This window comes from Vanessa atalanta, chromosome 6, assembly GCF_905147765.1.
Source record: "Vanessa atalanta chromosome 6, ilVanAtal1.2, whole genome shotgun sequence".
Classification (NCBI taxonomy): Eukaryota; Metazoa; Arthropoda; class Insecta; order Lepidoptera; family Nymphalidae; genus Vanessa; species Vanessa atalanta.
In genome coordinates, this window is record NC_061876.1 from 10,176,448 (window position 1) to 10,193,811 (window position 17,364).

Below are 17,364 nucleotides of genomic sequence, written 5' to 3' on the forward strand. Positions count from 1 at the left end.
AAATTAATATATTGTAAAAATTATGAACCGCTTATTAAAATTGGTCCTGGTCTTGGTGATGGGATGGCTGTATACCCATGGCTAGTTAATTACAATTACGTAAATATGTATATAGAAACTTTATATTGTACCTCAAAGAGACGTTTCTGTTGAGGAATGAAGTCCTACCTCAAAGGAATAAACCTTAAATCATTTAAATTACTCAAGACGTAAGTCAGGCTCCTGGAAGCACCGTTGAATCGTCATTTGACAAAATTTAATTTAAAAGTAGGTACTACCGGCTCAGACGTTGATTATTTATATTGTAGAAGTTACTTTTTCCTAAAAAGCGATGAAAATACAAAACAAAAATTATCTACCATTGTTTTTATATTGTTGCAACAAACGTCTCAATTTGCGTATCAGTCTGTTTAAATTTAAGAGTACGTCGATGTCAGGAAACTTTAAATAACAAATTCGATAACAGTATTTTTAATAGATTATAAATTATGTAATTCGTTATAGTAAGCAATTTATACCTATAAAATCGTTTGTCCTGACTACTGACTACCAACACACAGTAAAAACTAGTGTCTAGAAAGCTGAAATTTGGTACATTGGTTTATTTTATAACGTATGCATCCGCTAAGGAAGGATATTTTGGAAATTTCAACATTAAGGACGAGATATGAGACTTGTTACTATATACGAAGTTGATACAGACAGCCAGTAACAAATCGTCACCGGAAAGGCAAAAAAATACTGAAGCTCCGAAGAAAATTTCGAAAAAAAGCCATTTAAAGTTTTTTATAGAGAAAAAAAGTCATTCCTTTTTAATTTATCTAAAATAAATGGACGAAAATATTATTATTCGTTTTTAAAACACACAATTATACTGATACAATAAATATTTAAATATAACTTCAATAATTCTATCTCAAAATCGCTAATGTCTATTATATATGTTTAATTAAGTCCGCGAGTTTAATAAACCTGTTTAATTTGATACAGAACAATCCCGCTTGGCATTCTACCGCGTTTACTTGTTTAGTTGCGATCCGGACGACGTATAAGAAGCGGCTCGGATAAAATATTACGTCTTAAATATTGATTTAAGATCATTCTAGAAGATAAATATTTTAAATATTATTGCTAAAAGTGTAAATAGATACATTTAATCGTAAACGTAATATAATCTTCAAATATGGCGTTACAAAACGGGAATTCGAAAAAAAAATTGGATGTCGTGGTTGTTGGTGGCGGATTGGTAAGATTTATTTTTTTAATTTTAGAATAAGATGTGTGGAATAGTAAATAAATTATTTTTATTTCATGAGTTCGTTTATGTTTAGAAATTACACGCCTGATAAAAATATAAACTTTTATAAACTTTTATAATAAACTTTTATAATAAATAATATTATTAAACGTTTCGTAATAATTATATCATATTATTTGAGTATCGTATCGATACTCAAATAAAATCGACTTAACGTCAGTGTTTGAAACATGAAATTCAATATACGTATATACTTCATATTAACTTACCTGCTACTTGCGAGATTTTTTTAAATATGAACTATGTGTAATTGTATATTATATTACGCAAAGCTTAAATCACGCATATACTATTATATTATTATATATATATTGAAACGGCTTTTTTAACATTTCAAATGAATGGTGTACATTTTTAAAGTCGTACAAGTAACATACTCGTTAATGGGATGACCCAATAATGATACGAGCTCGTAGTTGTAGCTGTATGTACGTTAACCTTTGTCTATTTAAAATAGGACCTTTATAATACGACTCTTAAAATATAATTGATATCGATAGACAATATTATTATCGTTATATTAATTTAACAATATTAATATCGATACCACGTGTTATTTAGGTCAGAAAATAGTTTAAACATATTAGTAAAGATAATATTATAAATAAAAATACGTATAATTAAAAACAAAAAAAATATAAAAAAGAAAAATATTTAATAACAAAAAAAAATAACAATGTAATTGAACTCACACTTCGATTTAGCGTATAATCATGAGAAATTTTAAATCATCTAAAATCAATATAAATTTTGATTTACTCGTTTCCCGTAAATCGATACAATTTCAAAAACGAAGAAATTATTAATTATGATTATGAAATATCAAATATACTATATATAATATGAATTATCCAGATTATAACGAGTCCTTTTACCGGTATGTTACCGCTTTTTTTAGGTTGGATCTCTTGAAGCAATTTTTTTGGCAAAACGAGGACATCGAGTGTCCCTCTACGAGTATCGCGAAGGTAAACATGTATGTTTATGTATTTAAATATAAAATCATTTGGCTCGTGCTAATAATTATATTATACGGTATATTATAATAAATAATTTCCTTATGACAGACATATATTTAATTATGTTTTTACCTAGTTTAAAGTTGTTTTTTTTTAGTTTAACTTTTTGTTGTATCGTTTGTTAATTTATCTTGGATCCACTTTATATAAGTTAACTTTCGAAGATGTAATATTGAATGACTTTATGTCATAAGCATAATACCATACTTCTGATAATTTCCTTTTATAATATTTACATCATTCGTAAGAAAAAACTGACATAATTTATCAGAAGATTATCTAACTTATGTACTTAACTTTAGATTTAAGAACAACCCCACATGTACGAGGGCGTTCCATTAACTTGGCCCTGTCGGTGCGTGGGCGCAAAGCGTTGAAAGGCGTTGGAGTTGAAGACCACATGGTTAACGAACATGGAATACCTATGAGAGCTAGAATGATTCACAGACCCGATGGCACCACATACGCTATTCCGTATGATGCTAGAACAAATCAGGTGTTACAGAAATATTAACTATTTTTGGTATTTATTAGATTCATTTATAGATAAATAATAAAACAATATTATTTTCAGTGTATTTATTCCGTGGGAAGAAATTATTTAAATAACATTCTTTTAAAAGGTAATTTTGACGTTATTTTTCTTTGATAATGTATGTTTTTTTAATACTTATGCAATTAAAAAAAGAGATTTCTTTATAATAATTCAAACTTATATATTTTTTATATTAACACAAACCGTGATTATTTTTATAAAAGTCAATAAACCAATTTTTCTCCTCTGCTTAAAGTATGAAACATACAATTAACAATAATAATATAACTTTGGACACTTTTTATTTTTAAATTCTTAAAAATAAAATTAACTTAATATTCTTTACAGAATCTGAAAACTACGACAATGTAAAAAAATATTTTAACCATAAATTGATAAAGTCAAACTTACGAAATGGTTCGTTAACATTTCTTAAGTGAGTATATATTTCTTTTAATTTTAAAACCTTATCTCTTTACTGATAACAATATACTAATAACACACGTGTTAATTATGTAAACAAACCTCACTGAAAATTGGAACAAGTATATATACCATTCATGGACATAATTAAAAATTAATAAACAGTTACAAATATAGTCTTCATTTTATCACTTTTCGTATGCAGTATCGATAAAAACTCCTGATTGATTTTGACTACAGGGGCCAATCTCAATAGAGACCTCACAACTACGCAAACATAGTGTGTGTGACATATTTGCACTATCTATTCCCTCTCTCTTATACTCCAATAGCACGGCGAATCCTGCATGACTGGAACGAGCCTTTTATCGGTCTCACCTAAGGTCATCATTTCACCTGGGATCTACGGCCAATATTTTTAGGCTAGATCAGGAACAGTTATTAAAAAGTAAAAGCATTATAAAAATTATTGTTTTCAGAACCGATACAAATGAGACAGTGGACGTAACCGCAGACTTGATCATTGGAGCTGATGGTGCATTTTCAGCAGTGCGGAAAGAAATGATGAAGCAGCCACTCTTTGACTTCAGCCAGCAGTACATAGAACATGGTTACTTGGAGTTGTGCATACCGGCTTCAGAAGATGGCGGAGTTAGTCAATTTTTATTATAGTTTTTAATTTCAATAAAAAAGCAAATTAAGGAAATTATGTAGCCGACGAACAATATAATGTAGGGAATTCGTACATCGGATAAACATAATTTTTCAAATGAGTGACTATATTGTTTGTTGAACATGTTATACCGGTGGTTTATTAGTTCTGCTTGATTCTTCAACAATCCCGCTTCCATGTGGTAATGAGCATATCTTTGTAATTTTTCCCGTAAAGGAAATCCCCGTGTCATATAAATGGCTGACATGATGTTATTTGTATACTGAAATCTATCCAATTTACGGTGACCTTTGTCATCTATGTATTTAAATTATCTGATATTATAACTGTAATCCAATTCAATGGCATAAAATTTATTGCCATTCGCTACCGTATCTAATGATCTGCCGATATTTTTACATCGATTAATCGGTTTACCTGGCAATGTCACATTGTATTTAAATTTAAAAAATATTCGCGTGTTATCACTTATACATGGCTTTAATGGCAAGGAGTCTAACGATTTCTCGGCATACTTTACTTTTTCAATACTCTTAGTCGTTAACAATTTATAAAAAGCTGTGCTATAAAAACTATTAATAAAAAATATGAACCATATCCAAATTATCACAATTTTTCGTAATTTTCGTGAGCGTATTAATTTTTCGTTCGTGTTTCCGAAGATATACCCCCACAATATGAGCGCCATTCGTCTTGCATCATAGAGTTCCATGAAATAGCGACGAGTTAAAATCATTAGCATAGTAATTAAAAAATAACAAAGTGCTATTAAAAACCATGTGGTACCGCTAAATTGTTGATAAAATTTTGTCCAACGAATCTCACCTTGTGCTGGAGTAAATAAAAGGAAAGTTGCGGTATTGTAACCCCAGATGCAATCAAACAATTGTAGGCGATTCAACATTAGCAGGTAGCCTCCAGTCACGATGCTGACCGTATTATTTTGTAAATAACCCAATGAGCCTGTAGCGGTCCAGTTCGGCAAAATAACTCCATACCCAAGGTCTGTTCCTACTAGAATATATTCCAGTGTTATGTTTTCGCGAATTGCAAAATTTGCGAGCATGTATTGCTCTAGACCCTGATTATTTTTTTGCAAATAAGAGTATTCTTTATTTGTTGCATAAATAAAATTCGGTATATCTTCAGATCCTGCAATTGTGATTGTACAATTGCGATATTTGACTTCTAAATAATCGTAATTCGTTCTTATGTTATCAACACCTTCGCAGTCCTTTATATTTATAATCTCATCGAAGGATCTCCCACAGGCGTTATTATCGAATGGACTATAGGTATTTATTTTTAAGTTACCAATATCCGACTTTGTCAACAAAATAATATTAAAAATATGTAATTTCAACAATAATTTAAACACTTTATTATATTCTGACGTTTTCAAGTCATATATTAGAATAATAAACTGTGCTCTCGGATTCCATGCTGTATTCGTCGGTAAGTTGTTAAAATTTAAGTAAAACTGAAAGAAGTTTTTTACTGAAGCTATGTAAAAATCAGACCGGATCAACCAATCTTGTCTTCGAAATGACCGTGTGTTGAAATTGTAACAGTTCTTATCGCTTAATAATTTGTCCAATGGTTCCATATAATTCTCTGTCGAAATTAACGTGATCAGAGTGCCACATGGTATATGTTTGTACGTTATTAAGGCTGTGCAGTCGGTCGCAGCTTTAAGAAATAAATCACTGGTTGTTCTAATATTTAATTTATTTTTCAAATCTATTCGATTCGATGAAGTACTAGTTACGATGCATATAAACGGAATGTATAATTTAAATTGCATGTTGTCACAGACAACTTAGTCGTTCGGGTCTACGCGTAGAAATAGAGGCTACGTAAGTTTTGGTATCGATTTTTGCAACGAATACTTATTTGCTTATCGTATCAAGCATTTTGTGATAAATGATGTTCTAACGATGGTATTTACAATGTACGTGTTGTTTCTTACGATGATTTATTGTTTTTATCAGAACTAACAATAGTGATTATTTTACCACTTGTATAATGTTTGCTCGAGTATGCATTATTAAATAAACTATAATTTATTATATATCAGGTTAAAATAATACCACGTTTTTCCATTAAAAAAATGTACTATATATATTTTTATGACCTCAGTGTTATAACCAAAGACATGCTTAATCCTATATCCTGCATTGTAATGTAAAAATGATCCATTAATTTATCCTTTATTTTTAGTTTCAGATGCCACCAAATTATTTACACATTTGGCCAAGAGGTAATTTTATGATGATCGCCTTACCGAATCAAGATTGTTCTTGGACAGTTACATTATTCATGCCGTTTAAGAATTTCAAGGACATTGACACAGATGAGAAGCTTATGATATTCTTCCAAAAATATTTCTCCGACTCCATACCTTTGATCGGTGAGAAGAAACTAATCGAGGACTTCTTTGGAGGATCTCCGTCTCCACTTGTAGCTGTTAAGGTATAATGTGATTACGTTGACTTAGCTTTTGATTTGATAAGTCAATTTTATCTTAATTAATCCTTACATTGTTATTACAAATGACGTAAGTAAGCAAATAACATCCTTACGTTTAAATTCTATGCATAATATTTTGTGACTGTAATTAGTAAGAATATGTCGGATGGACCGTATTGATATTATAGTTATTACTTATTATGCGGGCAGAGATTTAGGTAACTGAGCAATGATGCAATAATATCACGTTATATTTTATTAAATTCAGCCGTTGAATTCCTTTTAATAATAGACATATTCTATTCGCACACAGATACAGGTACACATACATTAGACAAATTCAATAAAGACATATATTTTATTGCAAGCGTTGATTATATTAACGCATTTTAGATTATATTAATTTTAGCCCGACGTCCGTCCATCAGTTGATGCAAAGATTTTTTTTAATTCAATTAATATCCATACTTTAATTATTTTTTCAGTGCCGTCCATACAATGTTATGGATAAGGCTCTTATAATCGGCGATGCGGCACACGCAGTAGTACCTTTCTATGGTCAGGGAATGAACGCTGGCTTTGAAGACTGCTATATTCTGGATGAACTGTTCCAAAAACATCACGATAATGTGGCTGACATTCTTCAAGATTTCTCTGATTCAAGATGGAAAGATGCTTTCGCGATTAGTGATCTGGCTATGTACAATTATATAGAGGCAGGATAATTTGATTAATACATAATAATTATTGTAATTCTATTTAGTTTATCTAGATTTCTAAACATTTAAGTTTTATTAGTTAACGATTGCATGCGATCTTTATGAAAGTTAGATGTTATTTTAAAGTCTTTTGGACATCTAGCAGAACTAATTTGATTTGGATACAGAAGATAAGATCAGAAATCTTTGTTTTCATTAAAATGCAGCATGTATGCCTTAATAAAATGTTTTCATATTGTTTACGTTTTAGATGCGGGACTTGGTGACTCGTCCCTCTTATCGACTCCGGAAGGCCGTGGATGATTTTCTCTTTTGGTTGTTGCCTGATTTTTGGGTACCTCTCTACAATTCTGTCACATTTACAACGATGCCATATAGTCAGTGCGTGAAAAATCGTCAGTGGCAAAATCAGGTAACGAGGTTTTTTTTATGATTTATGCTTGTTTTATTACCGATTTATATAAACATTTATTGTCAGTATTAGCATGATTTTATTTTTTTTAGCAGATACTCTTATGACCGAGTTATATTTACCAACTATTTTTTAATTAGTATTATTTTTCTTTTTAATATTTCTCTATTTGTTTTTGCAGATTCTCGTCATCGCCATCATGTCAATAGTTTTATTTGGCTTATTTTCTTATTTTTATTTTAGATAATATTTTAATATCAGAATGTATTTAATTATTGGTAGCCAGTCTTATATTTTTATGACTACGGCTATCTAATAAATAAACTATTGTTATTTTGTAATAAAATGGTTTTATTTTATATTAAATATATAGGTTAGATAAAAGGAATTATTTGAAAACGACAAATTATTCAAAAACATGTTCGACAACGTGAGACGAATTTGCCTTTTTTATTTACAAACATCCAAATCTACAAACGTAACTGACGTCAGTCACCGGATAAGGTCACTCTTTAAGATAAATGTGCTTGTTATATAATATATATCTTATGATAATTCACAAATGACACTAATACCTTCGTAGTTATAATATGTAATTTAGTTTTTTTATTGACCTACCATATGACGCACCGCCATTAGGCTTCGTGTATATCTCTACTTTGCTATCGGCACTCGGACCGGTAATTTAATATAATTAAAACCACAAATGCGACGCATTCGGAACTGCAGCCCTATTTCGCTGCATTATTTTCATATTAAAATACATATATAAAATAATTAAAATAAAAAAGCCTTTTTATTCCATGCATATTTCTACAGTTACAAAGTTTTTTCTTTATTTTTATTTTTTTTAAGTTATATAAAAATAATTTTTTGAATATTTAAGTAAAAAAAATAATATATGAAAATGTTTAAATATATAAATAATAAATTTGATTTCATAGGTAAGGTGTTTCTTCTTGGAAATTTTGTGTTTGCATGGACCCCTCTCAGGTGAAGGCCTCCCCCCAGTTTTCCATTTCCCTCTGTTCTTTGCTCTTTGTTCCTGCGATCGTTTTCATTGTCGTCCTCCCATCTCGTGTAAGGTCTCCCCACTCTCCGTTTGCCTGTTGGGCCCTTCCATGTAGTGACATTTCTTGTCCATCTTTCGTCAACATAACGGGCTAAATACATATATAATATGATAAAATTCTTTTTTGTTACATCATTATATTTCTACAGTTGACGATCGGTCTAGATTAATTATAAACTAACAGTCCTTATTTGTCCTTACGTTCCTATAACATATCTAACATCACACGTGATATCGTAAGTGGTACGAGGTACTCGTGCAAACTGGAATTAAACAATACTTAAAATAATGAGTGGATGATATCTTACCAAACCGACTTGCATTATAGGCCTTATCACCAAGCAAAACATTTACATATGTATATTGATTTAGGATCGCTATTAATTGATATATTTCAACATACGACATAAATCATTATTATTGTAACATCCTTTTGAGAGTGACTTAAATTATATTCAAATATAAGATTGACCAATATTTGCAAAACTTCGTGTCAAAAAAGCGAGCAATCTCGATCGATTAATTAATTATAATATAGCATTTGATTAAAACAAATTATTATAATTTAAATACCATTAAATCATTCAAAGAATATTAAATTACAGTACAATTAAATAAACATGTATCAGCTCATTAGTAATTAAAATGTGTTATATATTATTATTTAAATTTTAATATGAATCAACAATTACTATTTTCACGACATTAAACTACATAGGATAAATATAGGGGCCTTCAAGGGACGCCCAGGCCGTTTGAAATATGCAATTTTTTTGTTTATTGAAAGATACTTATATGCAGTTGCTTAAATCGTACACTCTAAGTAAGATCTATGTGTAATGCTTTTTATGGAATCCATATATAGGAATCCTAAGAAATAACAATGTTAAATAATAATAAAATATTGTTCGAAAGTTGAATTTATAGAATAGTTTAAAATATAAACAAAAGTTAAAGAAAGTTCATTTAGTATAATTTAAAATAAACTACATTTAATAAGTATAATAGCACAAATATTTACGGTTAATTTTAAAACATCTCAATTTATGTGTTCTTTGTATGTTATAATTTTATATTTTCGGTTGCTTATTAAATTATTCGCTCTTCATTTGTATTTCGACAATAAAACAAATGAAGGATAGGATATAACCAAGAAACAATATACTAAAGTGAAGTTTAAAGTCGGCCAAGTTAAAGACCTTAAATGTGTGGTTGATTCGTTTGTTATTTCTCATGTTATACCAGTAATATATTGTTTCTTTTTGTTTTTTCAACAATCCTGCTTCGAAGTGATAGTGAGCATATTTTTGAAACTTGTTTCGCAAAGGGAACCCCTTTTTTGTGTACATAGCAAATAGTAAATCATTTCCGAAGGGTTTTTTCTTTATTTTATTGTTGCCCTTTTCATCGATATATCTAAACTCTCTCATATAATACTTGTAATCCACATCTATAGTGTATAAATCATCGCTATTTGCTACCATATCTAAAGCGAAATTTTCTTGACACATACGAGGTGATTTATCGAAAAAATTTAATTTGTAAGTATTCTCAAAGAATATTAACATGCCATTGTTTAAGCAGGGTTTCAATGGTATAGAGCCCAAATTGTCTGGACTAAATGTTTCGGGTCTGGCTTCTTTGGCCGTTAATAAACTGTACAAAGCTGTGCTGTAAAAATTGGCGATTAAAAATGTAAACCAGATCCAAACAATGACAATAATTCGTAACTTTTTCATTCGTAACAATTGGTCGCTTGTGTTTCCAAAAAGATATCCCCATAATTTAAGCGGTAAGTTATTGTATAGTTTATTGTCTCCGAAATATCGACTGATCAAAATAGTTGCGATAGTAACACAGACAAATGATAACAAAATCAAAACCCAAGTGGTAACGCTGAATGATCGATAAAATGTTGTCCAACTACACGTATCTTTTACTGGGATGAATATGAATAAGTTTCCGTAATTGTACCCCCAGATGCAATCAAATAGGTCTAGCCGATTTTTTAACAATAAATATCCTCCACTAACAATACTGGCGGAATCGTTTTGTAAATGACTCAATAAACCAGTAACAGTAAAGTTAGGTAAAACGTTCCCGGGTTTACTTATTTCGGAACTGAAAATATATTTTAGTGTTATATTCTCTCTTTCCGCGATATTTGCTAGCATCTGGTGTTCTACACCATACATTTTTTTCCCTAAATAGTAATATTTCTTGTTCTTTTCCAATAAGTAATGTGGTGCGTTTTCAAGCGCTGCGATAGTGATTGTACAATTACGAAATTTATCTTCTAAATGCTTGTAGTTCATTCGGATAGTGTCCACAGCTTGGCAGTTTTTTATACTTATCGTTTCATCGAAGGATTTTCCACATGAATTGTTTTCGAATGGATTGTAGGTGATTAGTTTGAATTCACCGTTTTTCGATTGTGTCATCAGGAGAATGTTATAAATGTTTAATTTCAAGAATAATTTAAAGATCTTATCATATACAGACCATTTCAAGTCTTGTATTTGTATAATAAACTGTGCTGTTGGATTCCATGCTGTATCTCTTGATAGTTCTTGCAAAACTAAGTGTAGTTGCTCACTGTTTCTTATAGTAATTATATACATATCAGACCAAATAAGCCATTTTTGTGTTTGTATTGATCGGTCAATAATGTTGTAACAGTTTGTATCACTCAATAACTTATTTAATGGATCCATGTCAGTTGTTGTAGAAATTATCGAAATGAGAGAGCCACAAGGAACGTGTTTGTATATTACATCTGCTGTACAGTCAATTGCATGTTTAAGAAATAAATCGTTGGTTTCGTCTGTATTTGATATATTATTATATGGGCATATAAGATTCGATGAAGCCGTTTGAATTAAAATAAATAGAATATATATAAATTTTAATTGCATGATGACAGGCACTGTTATACGTCCTAACTGTAGATAGTGTCATTTCATGTTCTTGTATCCAGCTTTGCAACGAATACTAATTACCTTATCGTATAAAGTTTGAATTATATATTATTATCTTTTAGTGTAAATATGAAATTATATTGTTAGCAATGTTTCATATTATTCAAAACAAACAATCCTCGAATTAAAATTTTTAAACAAATTATATTTATTTTGAATATACATAGTGTATATTCAAAGTAAATATATACATATATAGTTGTATTTTCTACCAAACTATTATTTTTATTGAATGATTTTACTTTTTTATTTTTTGTATATATTTAGATTTATCTTTAGTGCAAATTCTATTTAATATTATACATGAGGATTCTTACGTGTACAGTAACAAAGATTTTTAAATAACTTTAGATTTAACACTTTTATGAATGAAGAAGAAAAGCAGAGAAATGTTTTATTGGGAATACATTTTAAAAGATACGTGCGTGAGATGTAACGTAAAAATTATGGAGAACATATGGGCACTTTACTGACTAGGGCGTAGGATCCTTAAGGACATTAGATTTGACAGCGAATTTTTGACAGGTGGAAATAAATACCCAAAAATGTGTAAAACATACTTTTGACAACGGATTTAGCCGTTAGTGGACTAAACTGACTAAATATAATAAAATATGAGAATTGGGGGTGAAATTGAAAGCGCCAATAATATCTTTATTGTTTAAATTAGGTAGGTGGACCGGCAAGTGGGCCACCAGCTGATGCTAATCAACTAAGGTGTTATGTTAGCATTGCGTTAATTGCTCTCGGTAGCGAGAGATCATCGCCTACCGTCGCCTCAACAACAAGGCCACCCTGATGAGTCCAGCTCCATAGGTTGGTTGGAGGTAGCCTAAGGCTGCATCAGCGTCGATAAGCTTCGTGCCCAGTTAGACAAAGTCTTTCTCCAATCTTCATTTGCATCTTTTAGATCCAGATACTTCATTTACGTTATTCTGACAGATAACTTACTGAAACGGTTGATAAAAAAAACAGTAAACGTACATCGTAAACACATTAAACGTACATAATTATTTTCGCATTTATAGTATTCGTATGGATATTCACAATTATATTGATTATTTTAAAAGAATACGTGGTAAACTGGTAGTCACGTTATAAATAGTTAGAATCTGAGTACATTTAATAGCTTTGTATTTAGTAAAATCCTGTAAATAATTACTTTTTTTAATTCTTTATTTATTTGTCCTCTTATAATTTACCTTGCCTTCTTTTTTAGTTTTACGAAGAGTAAATTTACGCATGTCGCCCGGGGACTCCCCGGAGCTTCACTAAGCTCCGGGGAGTCCCCGGAGCCCATCCTACCTACTAAAACCTCCTCGAGATTTTCAACCGCGATGCATAATGGTGGGGCTACGGGAACGCTCGTGGCTTACCACCGCGGCCCCACCAGCGGCAAGCGAACAGCGACATAATACATAACGACAGCGACTGAATACATTGAATGCGCGCCTTCCTCCTCTGCCTCCGACCCGTGACGTGACGGACTCTCCAGAGTCCGCCATTGGAGGCCGGGCAGATAAGATGACGGTTTCGCCGCTGACCACCAATGTAAACACACCTCGGATGCTCGTAACGAGCCTCTCCTTGCCAACGAGGCCACTCACGCAGTCTACTCTACTCACCAGAGACGTAGTAGGAGCGACCCGTGACATACCGCCGCGTCAGTCTTAGCAGTGGCCAACGAGCAAGCTCAATTCGGTTGTTACCCAGGGTGCACCACGAGTGGGTGACTGACATGCACCCCACAAATTACCTTACCTAATACAATATAATTACAACGTATTTTTAGAAATAACATGTTCATTAATCAGCTATATATTTGATTATTTTATGTAAAATAATGATTTAAAAGAACTTGTAAGCGGCAGCATATCTCTTTATTTCATTTTTAATCTGAACTAAAGTTATTCAACTGAATTAAGGTCTAAACTGAGAAGGTCTGCTCTCAAGATTTATGTCAACATTATCTTAGTCGTTTGGTGGTAGGATTTTATGCAAGCCGTCTGAGTACGTACCACAAGCTCATTGCGGCTCGAGCCATGTCTATGTATGGCTCGAATGTTAGTGGAGTTCGATATTTATATCGGATCTGTCAAAGTTGCGGTTACCGATCACCGTGATAACCACCACAATAGTGGTCCTCGATCGAGATCGATACTGGTCAGCGATTTCAAAGACAATAGATAGGCCACGAATGCGTGAGGGATAGATGGCCATATTATGGGTCGTCCTTTCCAGGCATATTCACATATGTTCAGTAGGGGTGCGAACCACGAGGTAGTCCCTTGACCAATATGCTGGTCAAAGAGGCTACCATTAAGATTCCGTGAGTAATAGCTTATTCCACTGATCACGTCATGAGGGGTTACACGCCCCTTGAGAGATGTGTAACACCGGATGGTAATAAAGATAAAGGCCCAGGTGGGGTATCTGGATTTGAAACAGCTCAAAAAGTTTAGCTTGAACTTTAAGATGGGATTAGTCCCATCTTGAAGTTCAAGCTTTGAGCTGGACAACTTTGAACAATTGGTGAAATCGAGGTTAAAGTCAAATTCTTTGTAACGGAAAAACAAGATAAGATTTTTTGAACGAATATCAATAGTAAACGGGGTATATGGTCCTGGTCTCTCCTAAAATAATATTGATTATTAATTAAAGGTCTAGCAATATTATTTTAGGAGAGTCGAGAGTCCCGATAAGACGAAGCTCGCTCAGGGCGTCCAAACTCCGATATCACGAACAAAACCAACACCAAAGTAATACAAAAAAATATTTATTGCATATTAAAAGACAGTCGAAATATGGCAGATAGAAAGAAATGGTTTGGAGACATTTTGCACAACCATTGGTGCATGAATAAAGCTATAAATGCTCATTTTCGTTTACTTCAACGTCAGAACGAACAGCGTCGAGAACTTCATTGGGGATTTCATATCTGTGCTAGGACAATTTGTAGGACATTTGTAGGCGACAATATAATTCATAACCGAAACAGCACTGGATAGAAATAAAAGGCAAAAACTACCGAAGAAATGGAAGTTGGAAGTCGAGTTTGTAAGTTGTCACTATTTTTTATATTGTCAGGCCCTTCGAGAAACTGGCTTCGATTAACTCAATCAATCACCCCCACAGTCCTGACTTAGATGTCAGAGATAAATTGTTTTCTTTTTTTTTAAACTTTGGCGTTCTTATTTAAAAACGAAAATTTAATGAAAAAAAAAACATTATTTTATAGATTTATGTATAGAATTTTAAGAGCAAGAATGCGCACAGTTTTATTAACGGGTTACTGAATTGCAAAGAAAGAAGAAACAGTTTTAGAAAACAGTCTTTGTTCTCCTTGAAGAAAATTGTCACCCGAAAAATAGGCGTTGAATCATATTTACAGTTTAATAAACTATGAACTTCAAATTAATGACTGCAGCTTGTGCAAAAAAATTCTTATATATTTTTCATAGAGTGTTATTTGTTTTTATTTAAACAAATGAATATTTTAAAAATAGACTGTATTAAGATTAACAAGAAAGATTTAATAGTGAAGAATGAATCTTAATATATTAAAATTGAATATGACTGGCAGTGTGATTATATTCATTCTGTTTTTGGACCAAACGATGACATTATTTTGTTTTTTATACTATGGATTTGTGTTTTGTTTAAAATTGTGTATTAAATAAATAAAACGATTACTGATTAATATAAAGTTTATTTATTAATTAAAATAATTATCAATATTTAATACTTTAACTTTGACCTCTGAAGGACCTCTTAAGTGGGCAATCGCAAGCAAGCCTTCGAAGAATTCGATGCTAGTTACAAGTTAATTATATTTTTTTATCTTACTCATTCGAAACTTTACTTAATATTTTATTGACGTAATCGGAATATTTTCTTTTAAATTTCAAATAATATAAATATCATTTTTTTGTAGAATTACTGTAGAACTACATAGTTACTACTTTTTACCAAATATTTATTATACAATTATACATGCATAGATTGCTGTGTGCTTACTTAAGAAAAGTTACGCTGCGCTGTGTGATTAAGATTTGTTAACACATGTTTATGTAGGATATCAACTTTACCTTCAATTCTGAAGCCAAAATAAAAAACAAAATTGTACAAAATATATCCCATTTACATTAAATCGTTGACAGTAATTTTATATCTAATTTACGCGCGAACAATCTTGCATTAATTCCAAAGGAATACGAATAATGTTCTGAAATCAGATATAATTATTTTTATCGCATCATATATAGTACATGTATTTATTAAATATCATCATTATCCTCCTGCCCTTATCCCAATTTACTTGGGGTCGGCGCAGCATGTCTTCTTCTTCTCTATCTGACGTCATCTTACAAGTATCATTATTTCCAGCCATATCATCTTTCACACATCCATCTTTTCATTGGTCGTCCCCTTCCTCTGTATCCATCCACGTTTATACTCAAGACCTTCCTCACAATATGTTCCTTTTTTTTATTAAATACATAATATTAATATATGCAGCATAAATAAGTATTTCTATGACAAGGTATATTTCCCTACTTTGTATTCCAGGATAACAAATAGCACGAGCAGCGCAGATTTGAAGAATAAGGACAGATTCTGTCTGGGAAGTACTGTCTTTACACATGATGTCTTTAAAGGTATCAAAATATATAAAACGAACAGAATTTATATCAATTAATATTGTATTTTTTCATTCATTTCATTGGAAGTTTCATCTCCACTATACATATGTTAGGGATGACGATGATGGTATGTTCCATACATAATTAAAATACAAATAGGTAACTTTAGGTATATTTATTAATAAAGACAAAGTTGTTAAGGTGCATTTTATTGTGTTTTACATTTACTACTTTTGTAAAAGTTAAGAGTGTATATTTTATTAAGTTAATCTGTGTTCTTTTTAATGAAGGTTATACATAATTTTATTAATTTATTATATTGTGAATTTATTCATGCACATTGCGGAAACGACAGGGGCATAAAACTCACATCATCACATACAATTGTTTGAAAGGATCGTTCAAATCTATTGAAACATCGTTCGAACAAAGAAAATCTGTTTCTCTTGTTCATCAACCTAGAAAAGGTTTTCGATAGGGAATCAAAATCTAGTTAGGCAGGCTATGAGAGCTCAAAACTTCCCGGAGTATTATTATATGTAACACTAATGCACAAAAACAACAAAACTTGCGTCAATATCACAGCAGGTCTTGGCGAGCTATTCGACGTAAAAGTAGGATTACATCAGAGCCTTGCCTTGAGTGCCTTATTATTCAACCATTTTTTAAGTTAACATTTAAACTATGTGAAAAATTTACAAACGAAAACTAATAGCCCTAAGCAATCCAAACGATAGGTGGGGATTTTTAATCAAAGTAATAATTGACTGTGTGGATACACATGCAAACAAAACAAAGACACAAGTGATACATACAAAAAATGTTAATGCAAAATTGGATGGACCAAATTTTTGACTGTACGAGTATATATGTGTGCATGTCTTTATCGCCAAATCGATCTCATAAATTTCCAAACATATTTTATAATTCTTAAAATATATATTGCAAGCGCTTATTAACCTTACATTTTATTTCAATTATAAAACAAATAAAGGAAAGTGTGTAACCAAGGAACAATATACTAAAGTGAACCCTAAAGTCAGACAAACTAAAAGCCGTAAATGTAGAGCCAATGTGTTTAGTTTTTCTTATGTTATACCAGT

The 17,364-nt window shown here is 31.3% G+C and overlaps 1 protein-coding gene across 1 annotated transcript; it reads left to right on the plus strand.

The window, feature by feature from the left end:
- The first annotated feature begins 1,018 nt into the window (after nucleotides 1–1,018).
- On the plus strand, nucleotides 1,019–7,900 carry LOC125064524 (kynurenine 3-monooxygenase). The gene is made up of 10 exons (XM_047671621.1): nucleotides 1,019–1,246; nucleotides 2,217–2,286; nucleotides 2,640–2,833; nucleotides 2,912–2,960; nucleotides 3,221–3,308; nucleotides 3,775–3,946; nucleotides 6,189–6,440; nucleotides 6,923–7,153; nucleotides 7,407–7,568; nucleotides 7,750–7,900. Exons 1-10 carry the CDS (start codon nucleotides 1,184–1,186, stop codon nucleotides 7,813–7,815), a joined length of 1,347 nt encoding a protein of 448 aa, XP_047527577.1. The 5' UTR covers nucleotides 1,019–1,183; the 3' UTR covers nucleotides 7,816–7,900.
- The last annotated feature ends 9,464 nt before the right edge of the window (nucleotides 7,901–17,364 follow it).